The sequence below is a fragment of the Struthio camelus genome, chromosome 15, assembly GCF_040807025.1.
Source record: "Struthio camelus isolate bStrCam1 chromosome 15, bStrCam1.hap1, whole genome shotgun sequence".
NCBI lineage: Eukaryota > Metazoa > Chordata > Aves > Struthioniformes > Struthionidae > Struthio > Struthio camelus.
The window spans coordinates 3,005,394-3,027,660 of record NC_090956.1 but is presented as its reverse complement, the minus strand read 5'-3'; the positions used below and the strand labels follow the sequence as shown (position 1 = coordinate 3,027,660).

The 22,267-nt window shown below is 40.9% G+C and overlaps 1 protein-coding gene across 1 annotated transcript; it reads left to right on the top strand.

Annotated features, from left to right (window-relative positions):
• Positions 1-4,028: 4,028 nt before the first annotated feature.
• TEKT4 (tektin 4) lies at positions 4,029-17,398 on the top strand. Its single transcript, XM_009670389.2, has 6 exons — positions 4,029-4,582; positions 11,700-11,770; positions 13,295-13,438; positions 14,344-14,566; positions 15,425-15,579; positions 17,087-17,398. The coding sequence occupies exons 1-6, from the start codon at positions 4,049-4,051 to the stop codon at positions 17,301-17,303; spliced, it is 1,344 nt and encodes a 447-aa protein (XP_009668684.2). The 5' UTR covers positions 4,029-4,048; the 3' UTR covers positions 17,304-17,398.
• Positions 17,399-22,267: the final 4,869 nt, after the last annotated feature.

The following is a 22,267-nucleotide window of genomic DNA, read 5'->3' as shown; positions in this document are numbered from 1 at the left end:
AAGAGACAAAAGAGGAATGGAGATGAGGGGAGTTCTCATAACCAGGGATAGAGAGCATCATCCCCAAGGAGGAAAGACATTAAAAATTAGTTCATCCCTTAAGCAGATCTCCAGCTCTCTGGAGGTATGAATGTCTCCAGAAAAAGAGCTGCCAGGCCTTCAAGCATCAGAACAGCATGAAAAGCAGGAGATTTTTCGGAATATTGTATCACATATTGGCCTCTGCTTGCAGAGGCATTTGCAAGCAAGTGGGTCACATTTACAACCTTTTCTTCGCTTTTACAACGAGAAGAAATACGCTAAAGAAGCCAGACCTTCTCTGGACAAAGTGTTTTCAGTACTTCTGTGCTGTGGACAAGATGTGACCTTCCAGCTACTGAGATGCAAGAGGAAACCTTTACCTTCTCCATGCTTAAGACCTACACTACCCTACAGACAGCAGTACAGATTGGGTGCAGACATGAAGAACGGATCCGGATGTCTACACTGCCTTGCCCACACATGCTGATAAAAGACGGAAAGACAGAAAGGCAGCAAGAAAGAAAGAAAGAAAAAGAAATACAGCAAGAAAAGCAGCAGCAGCAAGCCAAAAGGCTCACGTGGCACCTGACATAAAAGGTAGCATTTTCTGTGGTAAGGGGAACCAGATTCTACCCAAGAGAAATCTTAGATCTATTGCATGCCAAAAGATTTGAGCTGGAAAACCTTTTTTTCTTTTCTTCCAGTACGTTTTGTCATCTTGTGCTCTGGGAACATCTTGAATAGCTGTTAATAATTTATATGTTACAGTGGCAAATTAATTCACTAGGCTGTTGGAACAGCTTTGAAATATATGGTTCCTGGGTCTTCCCTGGATTATGAATGGAACCCCAGGATCTGCCAGGTGCCAACAGGTTTTGCTTTCATTTCTTGCAAACATGTGATATGCAGCCTGTTAGCACATGGATGCATCTGCAAACACTTGAAAGTAGGCTCAGACTGGCAAAAAATAGCCTCACCAAAAGGCTCTCCAAAATCTGTCTGGTCCTGGGAAACAGTGTCCAGTTGGGCTAATAACCATAAAACTGCTTATTGAAGCAATATTTGCACTAGATCAGGTAGCATTTACACACTTTTTTATGCGGCTTCCATGTTAGAAAAGATGATTACCTGCTAGTCACAGCTAGGGCCTGGGACTCAGACTAGCCTGCTGCTGACTAAATTTGCAGCCCCTGACACGTTCCATCACAGCCTTATGCCTCAGTTTACCAGCCTGCAAAACTGCTGGGGTAACACTGAATGGGCTGTGATGCCACTAATAAAAGCTGCTGTGAAACTTTCAGAGAAAAATGCTATTTGATAGCAAATTATTACTGTTCTTATTTTCAAAAAAGTGTTTTCCAGAACAAGGACTTTCACTGTGAAAAGCTCAGCAGGGCTTTTACTGTAGACTTATTGTACTTTAAAAATGCAAAATTTGCATAAATCACCTTGCAGAGAAGGCCAAAGAGGTAAGAGAAAGAAAGATGCAGGCTGGGATTAATGTAAGGGAAGGAACAGATGAGACAGAGGAAAGATGAATGAAAAAAGAGAGAAATTGGAATGAAGTGTAAAGGGAAAGCAAAGTGTGTCATTCCAGTGACTTCAGCAGTCCAAAGAGATCGACCACTGACGCTGTTTAATAGGAGGGCCAGTCTTTTGGTAACTAAATGTTTGCAAAAAGGAAGACGAAGGATTTCTTATCCCTGCTGGGATTCGATCTTCTTTTCAACACTGCCTTTGTGGAAGTGAACCTTCACTCGGCATGTGCCATCAGCTATGGCACTGTGCAGCTTGCATCTTTTAAATGCAGTCTCTGTTGGTGGCAATTGTTTGATTGCATCCTCACCCTTTCCAAAGATTGTAAGACCCAACAGGAAAAATGACCATTCACTTTCTAGGGAGTTGGAGCAAGCCCATGTAAAGTAAGCATTTTCTGCAGAAGTTTGTGCGATGTGTCACTTTCCAGCAGCTGGGGAATCATTCCTCCATGCACGCCAGGGTGTTCGCAGATATCTGTCATGCATATCTCAGTGCATTTCAAGCATTGCTCTCCTCAGCACCTAAGGAGTCTATTAGCCTGAATGACACTGGGTGGACTGCAGCGCACATGGCTTTTTCTCCCTTTTTATTTTGTAAATCAAAATGACATTGAAGACAGAAGGACTGAGAGTTGTTGGCAGTGCAAGGACAAGACTGCCCCCTATTGTCACCTGTCACCATCACCTTCCTTTTTACACTGAGCTTGTCCCTCTTGCTCTAAACACTCTGAAGAGTCTGCTCCCGCCTCACAGGCTTTCTTTTTATATCAGTGCAGGCTTTTATTTCCTTTGCTTGATGCATATTGATGGCAACCCAAACACTGACATTTAATTCAAGTATAAGCTGTCTGTGCTCCTCCAGGTGAAAATTAAACAAGGGATGCTGCAGTAGCCAGATTTCACAAGCACCTGATTAGTGAGGGGGCTGGAGCCATACAAATTGTCTTAAGAACAATAATTGGGAATAAGGAGGGAGCTGGGCCCTGCGTGTCTTGGGCCCTGCACTTTGCCTTGGTACTCCAAGCTTCCTGGCTTGCTGAGCAAGGGATCTGCTCACCCTGAAGACTTGTCTCGCTGCGTGTTCGGTGCCAGGATCACTGGAGGAGGCAGGTGGAGGTGTGGGACGAATACCACTGAGGCAAGCAGTAGCCTTTTTCTCACCTTAGCAGTTTGCTGGTCACCAGTGGCTGAGATCAGGGAAAACTTCTAATCCCTGCTCTCCATATCCAGCAGTTTAATTTCTTTGCCTGTTTACCAAAGAGCTGAGTTTAACACTTTACAGCAGCTTTGACTGGCAGTCAGCAGGATAAGGGTTAAAGGACTGAGGAATGAAGAATTTGAGTCCTGTGATCGTATCATATATCATAAGTCCTGTCCTAGCAACTTCACATGTATTTTGCCAAATCCATGTGAAATCTCCTATAAAAAAGATAGAGGCTGATAGACTCGGTGCTTAACAAGGCTTAATGTCATTTTAACATCATCCAGGGAAAAGCTGCAGCCTGACTGGTAAATCTTGATGCTGTCACGGTGTGGTTTTGAAAGTCCAGTTGTGATCATTTTGTATTTCAAGAAAAGCATTATTGCACAAATACATCCGTTCAAAAAGAGAAGTTATTAAGAATAAATGGAAGCCAGAAAGCAATATAGAGACTTAAACACATTTTTGTTCTTGCCTACACACACGCTCGTATGTGAATTATAAAAGGTACACTATATAACAAAGCCTGTGCTGCAAAATTGTCTTATCACAAAACAGAGCATAAAACATTTCTGGGATTTTAACTATCACTGCAAGTCGCCAAAGTGCACACGCCTTCGAAAGGATGTTCATCACGGCATCTGCCCTAGGTGCCCTGGAACAATCCCGCTTCATCGCGATGACAATGCAGAGGACTTCGGTGGGGACGTGCGGATTTCTGTGCAGTTAGCGTGAGGCCGGAGGAAGCAGCCGGCCGCGCCGGCGGGGCGTCGCGCCGCGCAGCACAGACGCGCGTCTGAGGGCCGCTGCCTCCTTTCCCAACGAGCCCTCTCGCTACGCCTGGCTGTAATGGTGTTGCACCGGAACACAGCTCGACTCTGTCTCTGAGGAGAGGGCACAAAGCAGCGCTCCGGCGGGAAATGGCGTGCTCAGGCCGGAGGCTCCACGGTGGCCAGGCCTGCTCGGCTCAGCCATGACGCTGCCCCCTCCACAGGGTGCTGCCCCTTGAACTCCCACTCCTTCCCCATTGGCTGCCACTGTCGCCATAGCAACAAGCAGCTTGGAGGCGGGGCAGGCCGCTAGCATGCCCCTCTGGAATGCTCCCTGGGGGGCTGAGGTGCGCTCTCATTGGTGGCTGCCGTTGCCCTGGTAACGAGGGATCGGTGGCTGCCCCTCTGCCTCCTCAGGTTTCCCTTGGCCGAAGGGGGACCCGCCTCCTCATTGGCTGCTGCCGTTGCCGCGGCGACGGGAGGACGCGGCCTGAGCTGAGGGAAGCCCCCAGGGAGCCATGGCGGAGGCCGGGGTGCTGCTAACCAAGGAGCCGGCGCCGCAGGCGGTGCCGGCCTGCCAGCTGCCCGTAAAGGTGGCCGAGGTGGCGCTGAACACAGGGCCCCACTCCTCCAGCGGCCTGGCCACGGCCGGCTTCCGCACAGCCAAGTACCTGCCGCAGGAATGGCACGAGCACAACTACAGCCAGGCCCACGAGGCCTCCATCGACTGCGACCAGGCCGAGCGCTGCCGGCTCGAGGCCCGCGGCCTGGCCCGGCGCACCGCTGCCATGGCCCAGCGCACCCAGCAGGAGTCCACGGCTGCCCTGGGCCAGCGCCTCCAGGACATTCACTTCTGGAAGGCCGAGCTCCAGAAAGAGATCGAGGACCTCATCGCCGAGACCGGGCTGCTGGCAGCCCAGAAGGTGCGGCTGGAAAGGGCGCTCGACGCCACCGAGGTGCCCTACACCATCACCACTGATAACCTGCAGTGTCGGGAGAGGCGGCAGCACCCGGACCTGGTTCGCGACCAGGTAGAGCTAGAGTTGCTGAAGGTGAGGAGGGATGTTAACGATTGTTCAGAGGCCTGTCGTAGAGCTGCCCCGGTCTCTAAAATGGTGAAGAGGTTGCTCTGTAGGTGATAACTGAGCAGGTGGCAGCTTGTGAAGGTCAGTTCCAACAAAGCACAGAGGCCTTGTTCCCCTCCCGGGCAGTCTGAACTCATAAGTTCATAAGTCTATCACTCATAAGTTTAGGAAAGCTTCTTTAAAATCCTTCCAGTATTTTAAAAGTATTTAAAATCATGTGGGTATGACTAAAGGACATCTCCAGTTTGAGGATCCTCTCTCAGACTGGGTCCAAACAAAATCAAAACAGAGTTTTCCTGAACCAAGCTGCTCATCCCATGCTGGCATTAGATATGTTCATCCTGCACTTGGAGTAAAGTCCTGCACTCTCTGCAGGTTCCACTTAAAAAATGCAGCACCCCTTGAACACGGTATTCAGAACCAGTGAAGCACAATGCTGCTTGCCTCTTTCCATGCTCATGCAGGCCGAATCTTGCAGTCTCTGTCGTAACCTTCCACTAATGAATCTGACGCTGTAGTCTTGCCAAGGTTCACAACAAGGTGGTGATCTAACACTGAACTACAGCGCTGCAGTACAAACCATTGTTTTAGTCATACTGCAGGACAGCAGCATGGCTCTCAGAACAGTACCGTGTAGTTGTGTGACACCTGCACAAGATGACAGCTCCAAGCAAGCTGTCCAAGGCATAAATAGCTGGTACTTTTGACAGTGTGATTTCAACAAACCTGACACTCTCCTGAAATTTTCTTGACTCTTTTCTTCCCATAGAGGACTGTTCACACCAGCAGACGCCTTGTTATCTGTTGGTGAGATCCAACATTGCATTTGGATTGCCTTCAAAGCTGATGTAGTAATTTTGGTTGCGGATGTTACAGAGAACAGATTCTGAGTCATTTTTCATTCTTGAATGATACATATTCTAGTATCCAACAAATAGATTAATGATCTTTTGCTTGCAGCCTCCAAAATATTGTGAAAGTTGATTCATGATGAGTTACTGATAAAACCAGATGGTTAAAACTAGTTATTAGAAAAATATGGAAGCGACCTTCATATTTGGTGGGATGATAGTGCTTGAGCAATATTTTTAATGGGAATAATGCTGAATTGTAGTCAATATTTAGGAGATTATTCTAGTCGATAATGTAAAAATGTGAGAATTAGTGTACTGGATATTTCAGTGGAGTACTAGTCTGCTTTGTGAATTGTAACAAAGTTGTACCCAAATTACAAAAAAGAAATTATTTTCATCTGTTGTTGGTATTTTAGAGAAGTTTATGAAGGTAGATTTACAAGAAAAAATCATTTTCTGGCAGGTTTTGCTTCCTGTATTTCTTTCCTCCTGGTCTTTGTTCCAGAGAATAGTTTGTTCATTGTTAAGTCCATCTGCTGCTGTCACTAATTCTTCACCTGAAATTGTGATTCTCTGCTTGTGACGACAGAGCATCAACAGCCAAGTGGGATGTCATCAAAAAAGAATGATGTGAGTTCAGATGAGGCGTGTATACCAGCAGCAGATGGACTCCTGAGAAATGAAGATTTTGTTGCCATGCCAATGACCTTTGTGATACAGAAAGAAGGGAGAGTAGTACGTAACATGAGAGGAAACTCCTCACATTTTTACAATGGAATAGATTTTACAGCACAAATATTTGCAAATAGATTTTAAAATGTGCCCTCTGTGGCCTTGCCAGCTCTTTAAGCTGCTGCTATACTCTATACCTCTCTTTCACTACAAGAAATCAAACTATACCTTGCATTTCTTTCTCTATCCAAAACTGAGTAATAATTCCTGACACTGAAAGCTGCTCTTCCACGAATTCTGGCTGTTCACTGCTCAGATTTCAAAGTTAATGGCCCAGTTCACGGGTAGCTGTATGTTCATTTGCTTATTTGGAGGAGTTATTCAAGTTTTATTACTAGAGTAGTTGCATACTTTTTCTGAATGCTGCTTCCGTATCCAGTCACTTTCCAATCTTAACTCTCTTGAGAAAATAAATGATGGAACTGTTCAACTATTTCCCCACCCTTCTTTGGAAATGCAAAGGAGATCAGGAGTAATTTATTCTCTTCCCATGCAAAAACTGAGAAAAATAAGAAGTATCTTCCAGAAGTCAGCTGTGTGAGGAAAAATACATCCTTTCCCTTGCACAGGAAGTTTTAACTACACAGTTAATTTATTTTCTAGGGCATTTTCGTTCATTTGAAATTCTTCCTCTTCTACTGGCAGCCCAGGCTTGCATCAGGTTCACTCGATGGTATATTTGCTGCGTTCCTGCCTACTCCTATGGGTAGGTGCATGGGGAAATCTGCAGCTGGGAGAAGAGCGTGCCTGGACAAGGGACTACCTTTCGTTTGGTCTTGGAACAGCTTGGCGGTTTGGTGGCCTTTTCACAGGACACAGGTTTTATTGCTGCTTTTGGCTTTCTGCAGCAATGAAGAACATTTCCCAGTTCCCAGAGCATCCTGCCAAGATAAGCACCTTTCAGCAGCCCCCAGCAGATGATATTTAAAGAGACAGCACCAAATACAGCTGCACAAGCAGAGAGGAATCTCTTCATGTAATTGAACTTTCATTATCCATTCAGTAGAAACCACTTCAGATGACTCGCAAAGAAAGCAGAAGTATCTCTGATGGAAGTTTTATGCATCCAGAGAAGATTTGGGAGTTTCATATATTTTGGCACATCATCTTTTTCTCTTAAGGAGTTTTTTTGGTTTCAACTCATTTCTCCTATTTGCTTTGCAATATAGAATCGTACTTAAATCACCTACTATGACACATACCACTACTCTTTAACCATGGCTGCAGTGAGGGATGAAGGTATTTAAAGTGAAAGCTCCTCAAATGCATAGTAAAATCAGCTGTTATTCAGAATGTCATTGACTCCACTTAACAGCATATTAATCTTTTCTTAATGCAGTTCTGGTTAAGAAAAATAAGCTGAAGGACACAACTGTTCTTCCTAGAACAAGGATCTTTGATGACTAAAGAGAAGATACAATCTTTTAAGTAGAATTGCTTTATTTCTTTGGGCTGCTGTATTGGAAACAGCTGAGCTCAGAAAAAGCAATATATGCATCTGTTTTGCTTGAGGTCTTTGACTCTCATAACCCGTACGATCTCTTCTGAATCCCCTTAGCATCAGTTTAATGATAGTTTAGTATTTGTGCATGTATTTAATATTTATCGTGTAAGCACTAGTACAGGACTTGCCATATGATGGTATACTGTCAATAAATCATGTTTCAGCTGTGTACATTCTGCATGCCAAGGTTATTTCCACATATCCAGTATCTGAATTCATTAACTGGGTGCCAGATATGACCCTGCTGTAAGCAGATGTGGTTAAATTTATGCCGTTTTTTACCCTAGAACTGTATTTGACTCAGTGTTGATTTGTTGTGCGTTTGCTTCAACGATGAAGTCAGCCACAGCTATTCCCTGATGCTGAAGACAAAGGCATTAGCCAAGATCCTGTCAACTGTATAAAAATTAAAGTTTAGAAAAGTGGAGAAAGGATACAGTTGTGTATATTCCTGCCAAATGCAATAATGGGGCAAGGAAAGCAACAGAAAACCTTTTCCAAAAACCATGATCTGTAGCTTTGCCCAGTGAACCTGCGCTCAGGAAAGAACTTAGAGCTCGTTTTTGACATCTGCAGATCATGGACTTTTCAAATGACACGAGGAGACCGTGCAGTTCAGCAGGAAAAAGGCCATTCACCAGGCTGAAAATTTGAAGACTGTTATCTACTTTCACTCCCAGCTGTAATAAATAAAAGTCTTCCTGTCACACTCTGCTTGGGAGTTTAAATCCAGTGAGATCTGTAAGCTAGTTTGGTTTTATTTCCTACACTGATGTGTGGGACATTTGATATCACGTTGTTACTGATGGGTGGATGCAGCTGGATTTGTAATCAAGGAGAACTGCACAGCCTCTCTCACATCCTATGATAAAAACTGCACACTGGGTTTTACCAGTTCCTCTTAGCTGCTCTTTCATTTTATCAGACTCTGGGTGCTGTACTTAGACATTGCTGACATCTACAAGTTACAGATGTAAGAAGAAAATCTGCAAAAATCAGAACCTATAAATTCATGGAAGGCACAAACATCTGCTCTTAAAAATTCTTACAGATTCCTCTTTGCACCATTAGTTAGATACTTAGAAAGTCATGAACTGAGATGGATTTATCATTAGATTTGAGGAGAATCCAACTTTTGCACTATAAACATTAGATACTGTAATAAAATCAGTGTCATACTAAACTATAAAATATTCACTCTACTTTTAATTGACAATCATTTATGACAGCAAAGAGGTTTATTACTATTAACTGTGGAGAAGACAACTGAAAACAAGCCAAGATCACTTCAGTTTCACAGTATTTCATTTTAATAGACAACACAGGAAGACGTATTTGGGAAAATTAAGGAAAGAAAAAGACATTTGGTCCACTGAGTCCTATCATGAACTGAAAAAATGCAAATCTAAGTTAATGTCATCTCCTGAACCACAGAGATACTGGTAGTTACTAGAACTCTTTCGTATTCTTTTCCTCTCTTAATGTGTACTGCTCAAATGAATTGCTAATACAATTCTGTGCACTAAATAAGGGTCATATATTCTGCCACTTGCTAAAGCACAGGCCTCCCCCAATGGATTTTAATGTGGAATCACCCATATTTATATGGTTGAAACCATAGAGAGCAGCAGGAGAGCTGTACTCCAGGCTGCACCTTTCTCTGCTATGGATGTTGATGGAATTTACTCTGCAAAGAAAACGTGAAAGAGCAAACATAGCATTTTATAAGTCCTCCACAAGGAGTATGAGATTCCTGCCTGCTACTCCTCTGCAGGTAATGTGAAACGTCAGGCATATACGCAGTGCTGATCTATGGCCTGTCTCCCACCGGGAATGCTCCCACGAGCTAGCCACAGCTAAGATTTGCCAGCTGCCTGCCTTGCACTACAATGTCCTACAGTGTAGCAGGGACTGCACTTCCTAGTACAAAGGATCTTCATCTTCAGCTTCATGCCATAGTTCCTGTGTGTGCTCACACACTCTGACTAGTCTTAGACTACCATTGATTATGAGAACTCTATTTTCAGTTTGCAATGTCATATTTAAATAAATATCCCTTCAATGTGGAATCCACCTTTAATTTTTATTTTAGGTCATTCAACAACGGCAGTCTCTATTTTTGCGCTGTTTCACTTTTTCCATGTAAGAGACCTTAATTGCCAAAGGAAGGGTTTTCTCATTTAAAATTGTGCAGTCAAATTGCACATTACTCACAGGAAAATGATTGGCTCTTTATTTACGTGGAGACTGACTACCCAGCACAAAATAATATCAATTACTATAAATGTAATTTCAAGTGCTAGATCTTTCTAACCCTTTAAAATCCTTTTGAATTTTTATTTTGACAACTGCAGTACTTGTAATAGTTCTTCTCTGCAGAAAGCGAGTCGTAGTGTTCTTATTTACAGTTTGTAAAGTGATTTATCTTTATCTATGTATTTATCTGCGTTCTTTTAGAGCCTTAAAAATAGTGTTTTCTTTCCAGTCACAATTGTCCTTTTTCATTTAGAGTAAAATGATCTTTCTCATGCTCCCCGTTGGTTTGTTATGATGGAGAAACTGATTTGCAGTGACATATTCATTCATTTATTTGTCCAAAACAGTATAAGGACCAATGAGTGCCAGCAGAGTTCTGGGAATAAGGTTTTTCAGCAAGGATATACTCCCTTTGTTGTCACTGTATGACTGTCATGGCTGAACAACAGCCAAATTAATTAGGAGCTTTTCATATACAAGAGCTGTTTTTAATATCTGAGCCTCAAATACTAAATTCCCTTACATAATAAAATACCCATTGGTGGACTGGCTTATATGTAACAATTTATAATCTACAGGTCAGTAAAGATACTTCATGAGGCATTGGTAATTCATCCGTAAAGCAACTTTACTGCAGTTGCAGATAAGCCATAGATACTTTTTGTTCCATAGGAGATTATTAGAAAGTGTGGCCTTTTTGGTTTGATAATATTCGTGTGGAAATGAACGTTCCTTCTAATACTTCAAACACCAGTTGCAGTGTCAAGGTAAGGCAAAGCTTTATGACTTTGACCAGTGCATGCTTTAAAAGAAAATTAATGCATCGTACAACATTGCATATACAAGATAATTCCATACCCCTTGATACTGTCCATCATCAGAGGCAAAATGAGTTCTGGAGTAAATTGGTTTAATAAAAAAATTAGAGCTGTAAATGTCATCAGGTTTAGCTCAGAATGGCTTTCCTATACCTGTTGAAGCAGACAAATACTGTTTAAATCATAGAGTAGCAACTTCCACTTTTAGTTAATGAACAGAGTTCAAAGGAGGTAGGCCAACTGAAGACTACGATACTGCCATTTCTTTATGTTAAACAGCCCCCTGTCACTATACTTGCACCGGCAGGAATCTGATGGGAAGCCTCTGCCTTGCACGCAGACCAGACGCTTATTACAGAACAAGACAGCAGGCTCTGAAGGTACCTGCAAGGACTCAGCAGGTTCTGGAGGCCAGCGTCTTACCAGGGTAGCTGATCTACTGTCAGGTGCCTGTGCAAGGCAGCAGCCTCTGACATCTAAGTTTATGCTTTCAGGGAAACCAGTGTCCTGCACATTTTCAGACTGGCACTTTGTTTTTGCACAAGGCAGTGACTCCCATTTCCTGCTGAGCATGGCACTGTAGTCTCATTTTTTTTCTCTACTTCAAGGCTGCGCAAGAAATTCAGATATTCTATTTAATCTGACAGAACATAGCTGTTTTGTGGAATACACATGCAACATGAAAATAACAAACCCCAGGCTTTAGAAGTTTTTCAAGTGTTATTGACTTTTTAGACTTATAACTGGGTTACCTCAGTGTTTGCTAACTCCTAAGAAGATCTTGCCTTGCAATAAATAGCGTAAGAGCGGGTAATGAGTGGAAGATTTAACTTTTTATCCACAACCATTGAAATCAAAAAGCTCTGCAGGATCTATAGCTCTGTACTGGATATCATAGAAGTCTCAATGTTTTTATCTAGGAAGCTGAACTTATCAGAAATATCCAGGAACTTTTGAAGAGAACTTTGATGCAAGCTGGTAACCAGATACGGTAAGGTGTTTTTCACTATACCTGAGCAGTTAATTTATATCACCAAATAATTCCTGACATAAAGGGGTACAATGAGTAAAGTTTATACTGATACAAGGCTTAAGAGCCGCATGAATTGCATTTAAACTTGAAAAGAGGTACTCAGTGATAAAACTTGAGAACTATCAAGTAAGAAAAGGTAAGAGAAGAGACATGCCTTTTTGTGATTTCCAGTATATTACTTTACATTTTCAGTTCGAATTTCCAGCGTATGTGTACAGTTCTGCAATTGTCCAACACTAAACATAAGCACAATCAACATATGATCTGGAAATCACTACATCTATCTTGTGACACTGTCTGATATATTACTATATGATATTTTACAATAATTTGTCTGAGTGAAAGACCTCTTTGACCTGAGTTTTTTGCCACCAGATGTCAGTGTGAATGTAAAATATGAAACCTCACTCCAACTTCCATATCGGTATGAATGTTCATTGCATTTCAAAGGAATGTTTTCTTTTAATTTATAATGAACCCTTTGGAAAGAAAATGCTAACTGAATTCTAATGTGAATCGATATGATGGAATTAACTGATAGAAACCTTGATATCTTATGGTTTTTAGTTTTTAATTGTTCCCATTTGTGATATTCTACCAGATAAAATGAAAATATTGTCTTTATAAAGAACATCTATAAAAGCAGAATAATTTAAAGTAGTTCAGTTACAGTACAAGAGTAATCTACTGAGTTTAGGCTTCACTTTTTGTAAGTAATACCTTTAAGCTCATCTTTGTACCACCTTTGACTGGCTGAGTCTTTTTAATTCCTTAGGTGATAGTGACATCTGCTGTTAACAGTTGATAAAGATCCACTGTTTTCTGTAACTTGAAGTCATTCTATTTAATGGGGTGAAGTGTTACTCATTTAATTGAGAACAAGACAGCAACTTTAATTCTGAATGTCACCGTTTTTGTATTTTCCAAGGACAAACCATACTACAGTCTTTGGAAGGCTACATAGGTGGGTTCAGAGAATGACAGAGGGTGACTTTATGGAGGTCTCACATAGTGCCAGGCCCAATATACTAGGGAAAAGGGAGGATGAGTGCCCCATTAGCACTACGTGATGTCATAGGATGGGAAGAGTGTTCTTTTGGGCAAACCCTCTTATTCTCCTCCCCATTGGAATGGCAGCTGTAGCTTCTATTGAAAAATCCTCTTTATTTTAGGATTAATCTGTAAAATCCAAGGTCCAATAGCTCCCCTGTCTTAGGCTATAAGAGTTCTAAGCCTTCACTAAGCATAGGACAGAACTGAAAGTCTAGGCCAGTGGTTAGCACATTAGGCCTCCTTTCCTGCTAGCAGTTGATTGTTAGGGAGAGAGTTTGGTTAGGATTTGCAAGACAAAAAGGAAAAGTTACTTACTCAGTGTTCTTTGAAAGACCAAGGCTTAGAGCCTAGCTTCATAAATGTCTGTGATAATTTTGCAGAATTGTATTCTTTTCCACTGGAAATATGTGATGATAATGACCTTTTTAGATTAAATCGAGATCACAAAGAGGTTTGTGAAACGGACTGGTCAGACAAAGTAGAAACATACAACATTGACGATAAATGTGGAAGATACAGTAACCAGAGCACCAGCATCCAGTTCCATCCTGGCTCAGTGAAGTATGAAGAGAGGTGAGCACTTCCTGATATTATCCTCCGCAAAAAAAAAACCCTGATAAAGTATAATATAGGCTTTGTGTCAGTGAAAACCAGAATGCTGCTCTGAATTAAAGGTATGATTGCAGCTACTCTGGACACATGATGTGTCGCAGCTTTAAAATAGCAACACAGATAGCAGTGGTAACGCTTCTGTCTCAGCACAGAGAGCCACTGATGGCAAAGCATGGTCACTATATGCAGACTGAGTTTGTAGACATTTTTCTCTGAAGTAATTGACTGTATACTTTTGAAGGGTGATCTAAATCCTATTGAGACTTACCATTTGACATCAGCAAGCATGCCATTCTTTCAGAAAAGGCAAGCCCTGCTTCCTGTACACAGAGAGGGTTACTATTATTTGTAATGAATCTTGCTGCTTCCCCCTCCCCTTTCAGGCAATATTCACGTGACACAGCGTCCTAAGAGCTACGTAGTTTCTTCTGCTGCTCAACATGGCAAAGGATAACCTGATATCCTGTTTCTCTTTGTTTTGAAGTATACATGGAGCGTAAAGCTTGAATATATTCATGCTTTTATTTGCTGGTGACTTAACAGGGCTTGCGCTTGTAGTCAGCGTCTGTATACTCTCCTCAGTTATATGAGCTAAAGGTGAAAGAACTTCAGACGATTTTGTGTAATGTATTACTTCTCTCAGAAGCCACAGGGTCAATGAGAGTTTATCACTTTTATAATGAATTTTTATATTCTTCTTCCTTCGTGGTAACACTAGACAGCCTACAACATATCCAAAAAGAAAAGGGAAATAGTGGTTGGCAATACTTTTGCAGGGAGACAACCAGCTTCAGATTGGCTTCTTAAATGCAACTTGAACAAAAGAGCAAGTCTCCTATTTCTATACCATTCCCCTCTTCCTGCAGTGCCTCAACACCAGAGACATGGGCAAAGTTCAGTCACGACAACATTTATAGGGCAGAACGAGAGAAACTGGCTTCCATCAATCTTCGTGCCTTGATTGACAGTATTCTTCATGATGTAGCTGAGGACCTGCGGATGCAGTGTGCTGTTGTTAATGAGGCTTTTGCCAAACGCTGTGAGGAGATGGAAGATGCAAAGCACAAACTAGAGCATCATTTGAAAAATGTAAGTGTTCCTTTTGGAATGCTGGCTAATGGTGTGATAAACTCTTCTGAGAAAATCACAGTAGAATTGTCCTCTAGGAAAAACTTCTTAGTCCATGCCAGGTGGAGAACAGTATTTTGTGACAGCTTAGTATTTGATAAGAGTCTTTGCTGATGGAGTACGGCTCCAATTCAGCTTTTTCTGCTTCCTGCTCTGCTTCTGTAAGTAATAGAGATGGATTTAAATATGAAGACAATTAAACACATGCTTGCACATCTTGCTGAACTAGAGCATAATACTGTGTGATCAAGGAGCTGATCTTTGGGTCAGGATTCCCAGAGCCAGGGATTCCCAGGCTAGCCTGGTTATCACTGTTACGGAAAGAAAGCTGTGCTTTGCTGCAATAGTATCAGCAGCAATAGCTGTTGGCACATGAAGCCTCTTCAGCCTCAATTCCTTGTCCTATGTGGAGCAGCTCCTACTTCTGTTTCTATTTTCTTCACTAATACCAGAAATCTGCATTTTCAAGCAGGTTAGCAATTTTTAATCTCATTCAAAGTAACTTAAAATTTTCTTGGATAATTTACAGTGTCAAAAGTAATTCATAGAGGTGAGATGTCTTATCAACAGGTTTGGAAGAGACTTTGAACAGACTACAAAATATTTTCTGCATCTTTTTAGACCAGACATCAGATTCTCCATTCTCCTCAATGTAAGAGTAGAAATAAAGAGGTGAAAAACACTTTTATAGTTCTATTTCTCCTATATTCTGGCCAAATAACAAGTCAAAACAATAACTAGGACCATGAACAGGTGTATAGTGTACACAGAGGCAAGTGTATTTTTTAAACCATTCTTTTTCCTGGGTATCCTCTTCAGACACTTAAGGAGATTGGAGATCAAGAAGCTAACATTGCTGCTCTCAAACAAGCTATCAAAGACAAAGAAGCCCCAATGAAAGTTGCTCAAACAAGGCTGTATGACAGATCTTTTAGGCCCAATGTTGAGCTCTGCAGAGATCCAGCACAATTCAGGTAAAGATTTGTGCAAAAGTCCTCCAAGGTGTCTATTCTATCCAGAGGCAGCTAGACAGCTTTTGTACTTATTATTTGCAACACACGGCCTTCAGCTCGTAACTACTAAGCTTGATTCTGATATTTAAGTCAGAAATAATTCCACTAATTGAAATCACTACAAGGAAAATACCATTTTAACCTAATATATTGACAAATCTAGAGACACAGCTCTGCCTTTTGTCTGCACGCTTTCTCCTCTGAACTATGTGTTATCTTTTCTGATTTAGATGGTCCAAAAAAACTTGACAGCGTGTGGGTAATTTGCAACCCCTTTGCTGTTAGCAAAAGTTTACCACAAGGGGGACTATGCACTGAATAAATTATGCTTCAAGTGCTGAGAATATAAATAGGCTGTGCATATCCATAGACTGAGAAAAATTCTCAGTTCCTCTGAATTATTGGGCTGATAGTGTTTGGCTTTCAGTAATAATCCATTTTAAAACTGGAGGTCAATAACTCCTTTCAAATTAAAGGTCTGAGTGTCACATTTGTCACTTCTGATCTCATTACAGGCCTTATAATTGATTCTCCTCCTTCATATATTCCTGCCCTTATGAAAAGTAGGGGATAAAAGCTTACAATTTGCTGGTAGCAAAAATGCCTACTATTCAAAGCCAATATGCTGTTCTTCTTCATGCACTGAAGAAGTTATGATTAACCTGAATGCTGTATGCCATCTCAGGCACGTACATTTTAGGTCCTGATTCAGCAAATTATCAATGTGCAAGCTTTTTAGTACGTACACTGCCGTTAGTGGAATGTAAGGACAAACTGAAGTGCTTAATTGTGTTTAATTGCCAAGCTTATACCGTTTCAAGTTACTCAGTTCCCCATAGCACGTACGGGTCTTGTCTTCCCGGGGGGAAAAAAAAGCCTCAACCCCCCATAGGCTTTGAATTAAATTGGTGTGCTTCTTTCTTGACTGCCTATATGCTTTTAAAGTAAAGACTATGTTCTGATCTCTGGTACATTGGCATAAATCTGGCATAATGCAATCATCTTTAATACTTGAGTTTTATACCATTGAACAGATATAAAAAACTGGGCTTAAAGAAATGCTGATCCAGTCAAACTGGGTGAATCATCTAACAGTTTCTGCCCTGTAATTCTTAACTGAAGTGTCCCGCACAGTGGGAGTGTGCGTATGAGGATAGATAGTTCCATTGTGCTTAGTGGCGAAAGGCATTCTTCAAACTAAATTATGGGAGACTTCTGTACAAAAGCTATGAAAGTGAACTTTTTTTTTGACTAAGTACGCAGGATCTCATTCACAGCTCTGAGGCCTGCAGTCCAAAGTCACCACTCACCAGGTCCTCTTCAGTGCTTTGGGATCAAAACTTTCTTCCTTTTATTGAGCATAATGATTCTACCACTGCTGCTCTTTATTCCCATAACAGTTCGTTTGTCTTCGGGAACACAGACTGGCTTATGCTCAATTGTGTATTACTTATGTAATTCTGTTCAGGCTGATCAGTGAAGTTGAAGAACTAACGGAGTCCATTGAGTCTTTGAAGAAAAAACTACTAGAATCTGAACAGTCTCTGAGGAACTTGGAAGACACACGGATGAATTTAGAGAAAGAAATAGCTGTGAAAACAAACAGTATTTTTATTGATAGGCAAAAGTGTATGGCCCATCGCACACGCTACCCTGTTGTTCTTAAATTAGCAGGTTACCAATAGTAATATTTGTACTAAGTGTGTAAAGCTTGGAAGAAAAATGTAGTCTGGAATCTTTCGTATAAAATACATGGATAAAATTATACACAGAAATACTGCATTTGCTATTCATTTCCTTTATTTAGGTTAAAATGTGTCAGTGTAATGTGGCTGGCTTTGGATCTTGCCTTTAAAAGTTCATTCTACTGGGTGCAGATGTTTATAGTCAGTTTAAAAGATTGTTTTAAAGGTGAATTCATTGCACCTAGAATTTTATCTATATCTTTATCATGTTTGCATAATTCACACAGTATGTGGTATTTTGCCTTTTCCCTCTAATGAGTTGGATTTTTAATAATATGTATTGTATTGTGAGTAATAATGACATATGCAGATATAGATATAGAACATTTCTAGCTTTCTGGTATATTCAGGCAGCCTGAAATGAGAGCAATAAAAGTTCTTGCCTGACAGTAGATCACATGATTAGCAAGGAAACAGAGGATAGGCTTTTAAGCTGCTCAAACATTATTAGGAAAAAATAGTTTGCATAGGTTAGATGACAATCTGATTATTAGCAAAAACACTCCCAGTCCATGACACCTGCTTATCTGATCTGACAATGAGTCCAAGGATTTTTAGTTTCCAAATCAATTCAGTTTGAGGGTTTTTTTGGGGAGGGGGAGGGGATAAACAGCTTGTGAATAGCAATCATGCCTTTCAACTTAAGCACTTGGTTACAGAATTGAGCTCTTGATCTGTTCCAGCTCTTCCCTGGAAGCAAAGCATGTGTTTGAACTATTACTCATAATGGAGAACACATCAGATTCATCGATGCCAGTGGAGCAATGTAACAATTGTTATTCATCTGTTAACTTAGTAGTAATTTGTGACATGCATCAAAAAAAGAGAAAAGATGACACATAACAATTCCATTATGGTTACCTATATTACATATTTTTAATTTTAAAAGGCAGCTGACCAAAGGGGAAAAAATCCGACCTAGCCGCTGTACAGTTCTGAACAGCCCTGCTCTGTTAACCAGAGCAGGAGAGGCCATTAACCTATCTGCTTTGCTCACAGACAGCTATTTGTATTATCTTAATGCAGGATGTGCACAGCAGTATTCAACAATTGCCCTCCTGTTAAAAGCTACTACCGTTTCTTTGAAAACCAGCTGCGTCAGTGAGGGCTTTTGACCCAGCCTTCTATTTTGTGGGATTTATGTTCAAGAGTTCTGTTTTGCTTTTTTAGTAGATCTCCTCTTGGTGATTATATTTTCATAGTCCGGAGGTCGAATCACAATTAGACAGAGATGGCATATAGATGAAAAAAGAAAAAACGGCTCTGCTATGGTTTTCAGTGCATATAACTTAAAACAGTTACTAAAGGTGATTTTAAAGTGGTATCATCATAGGCTGAAAACACTCTCCTTCATTCTGCCTCTCTTAAGACATCTTCAGCATCTTTTTTCTTGGCAGCATATTCTATCCCATTGTTCGTGCTCAAATCGTGCAGCCTAATCAGTATCACACACGTTGTATACAGCTTCATCATTGCACGGTTGTATATAAAACTGATGTTAAGTGCACCAGAAGGATAAAACACTTTAATGGGTATTCCACTACTCAGAGCTATGAGGTTAAAGGAATTCTGGTCATTCAGCCCCAACCTCTAGACAGTGCTGCTTGTTTGGTGGCATGGACGTCTCCAGGTGTTTGGCTGAAATAGAAGGAAGAATACTCCAGCTGTAGATTAAAGGGGCTGCCCACAGAAACCTTTCAGAAAATGCAGAAAGGAGCAATTTGTTCAAATTGACTACACTTACTCACTAAAAACAAAAGCTTCCTAGAATTCCATCCTTCCCAGTAAGATTCTTACGCATGGTAACTCGCAGCCTTCCTCCTTTACCCCAACAGGCCCTTCCTCCTTCCCCTCTTCCACCTCTGATTCTACACAACTTATCTGAAGGCTTACTTTCAGATAGCAGCACAGGAGCGGAGACAATATGAGGTGTAGGTTACATGTCTGAAAACGCAGTCTCCACTGTTCTTATCTGTGCTGACCTGATTATCTCAAAAATTGCAATTCTTTTAGGAAAAAAACCTAGAGATGTGAACCCTCGTCGGTTGTTAGCCCAACGCCTATTAGAGCACAGGAAGGGAGATTTAAATCCCAGGTAGCAGGACAGGAAACTAAAGCAGTTGAGGTTAGAGTGGAATTTGGGCTACAGTTATGACAAATGGGTCCATGAGAATATGCAACCCAGGAACTGAACTGTTATTTTGATTTGAGAGTTTTGTGTTAGAGAGAGAAAAACAAAAGCACTGTCGTCTTCTCGGAGACTAAGTATTGAGAACAAACAACCGTATGCCCCCTTTTGGATTGTAAATGGAGCCTTCCCTAATTAGAGTCTATCAATTTAATTTATCTCTCTGAACTGAATTATTCTACCCTTACTTTAGGCCATTCAAGGAAAATTTTGGTCTGGTAAACCGCTGGCAAGAGCGTAATCACTGCCCTATTCACATAATAATAGATGAATACATGCAAGTTGCAAGACTGAATCAGATGGATGAGATTCAAGTTACTATAATTACTTATTATTTTCTTTAATTACTGATTTAAAAAAAAAACATAATTAAAGCCACTGCTCTAGCATGTAGATATGTTTTTATATTTTTTTTTCAGAATTGCTTTTAATCTGATGACTTTTCAGAAAAGGTTTTAAAAGGTTTTTTAGCTGATTCTTACATGAGTTAGAGCCAGAAGTTAACTATAGCTCCCAATCATCTTAAGCTCTACCTGCTAATCTGTGTGAAAAATATGGACCGTTTTGACTTCGTTAGTTTATGTTGTTTGTTTGTTTATTATCCTGAGAGATTTCTGGTAGTGAAGACAAAGTCTAATTTCTGGAAAGTCTGGGAGTTTTCTCATCTGTTTATAGGAAGAGTTCCCCACAGAATTCATGGTATGATGAATGATACCCCCACAATGCCTGGTACAGTGACTTCAGGAAAAAACAGATGTGAAGACTCATTAAAAACGTATTTGTTATTTAAGAGAAGATGACACTCTGCAAGGGGAGAAAAAAGGTTATGGGAAAACAAGAGATAATATTTGCGTAGTGTTTAAATCACCAGTCATTGATTTTATCTAAAACTGAAGCTTAGAACAGCTATCTCATGCGTTTCAGCCTTGTTCCATGTCACAGGTCACTGAAACATTTAAAACCAAACTGGCAGACATAGTATTTTAAGTGCATTGAGATGCCCAGGTGAGAGTTTTTCAGAAACATCTATATCCACTTTAGGTGCCTGAACACATTTTAAACAAAACCTCTTTGAAACAAAACCTATTTAATTCCATCTGCACAGCCATAAGGACAGCTAGCGACACCAGCTCTTTCTCGAAGAAGAAATCTAATGCAGGAAGCTTTTTTTCTATTGTTCTTCATGATTCTGTTTGAGGTAATTTGCAGCATAATTACAAAATAACCCGCAGAGAAGTGGAAATTATTTTAAAGTCTTTTCCTGAGCAATTTTTCCAAGTAATTCCTGGGTATTCTCTCATTTCTACTGGCTCTTCTAAGTAAATTGCATCACAACATTTGTCTTGGGAGTAATAAAAGTCACAATAACATCTTTATGGCCGTGTACAATGCTCATTAGTGGCCTATTTTATTCTTAGGATGTATCTGCCACCCAAATTGCACGTTGAGTCCACTACAGAGTGTTTGCTACCTGCCATGGCAGCACGTACTCTTCTTAATTGCTGGGCTCTCATGCGCAGGGCAAACGGGATGTGTTGAGCTGTGGGTGACTAATCTACTCAGCTGCCACAGAGGGGAGAATTCTCAGTGTGCAAAGCCCTGATCCTACCACCGGCATAAACTTCAGCAGGTTTCAGGGTAGCTCGAATCAGCAATCTATTGCCTTAAAGCAGTGCAACCTCCCTGTACCAGGCAACGAGGACAAAAACAATGACGAAACCTCAATGACAAAACCACAAGGACTGTCTGCAGGATGCTTTTTGCATATATTAGATCCTCTTTTCCATGTCCAAAGTGGCAGGAAGATGTTCATGTAGCGGAGAAAAAGATCTCAGCTGAACAGCCATGAGGAGAATTATCTAAGTACCGAAACGTCAGCGCAGCTAATATGCCCATGAACAAACAACTTGAGCTGGACTTGCCATTAATAACATCATTGTACTTTTTGTTAATGGATATTTATTGACTAATTAGCATTTGGTGAATATGTTCATTGTGAAAATATCTTTCTTGTGTTGAGATTTGCATTCATGAAATGAATAGGTAGAAAATACTTTGTGTCCAGTACCCAACCAGTGTCTGACCAATCCACATTAATAGTTTGTGAGCAAACTGTACTTTGACCTGTTATCATTCAAGCTATTAAATCAATGCTTAAGAACACAGTCAACTAGACTGGTTGTGAAAGCCTGCAAGAGAAGGTTGCCTTCAAAGTGCAGTGTTAACAGCATCTGCTCACCTGAAGTTCCTTTGTTACTAGAAGCCTTTTTCTCTCCCTTCCATATGAAAACACATATCGCCAAATGGATGAAAACCACAGATTATCCCATCAAATGCTTTTACATCCAGTTCCTTCAAAGAAAGTTTGCCTGATAAAGGGTTGCAGTGGGACTCCTATGTTTAGTCTGCTCAGAGAAATAGGCATCATACCTTGTCTTCATCAAGACCTAAATAACTCAAGATGCAACAGAATAAGAACTTATCCTATGAGATGGTGAGTGCCTTTAATTCCCAGTAGTGTCTGTTCTCTCACAAGGAGTGACAGGCTGCCTCAGGATCACATCCAGACTGCAGAACAGAGTATTTCCCTCTCTGAAACAACAGTCTGTTTTTACCATTCTGTGGGTGAGGAATGCAGACGTTTCTATGACAACCTCACTGTAGCATCCTTATTTCAAGAAGTTGTGAGTATAGGGGGATATTCTGATTACTACTA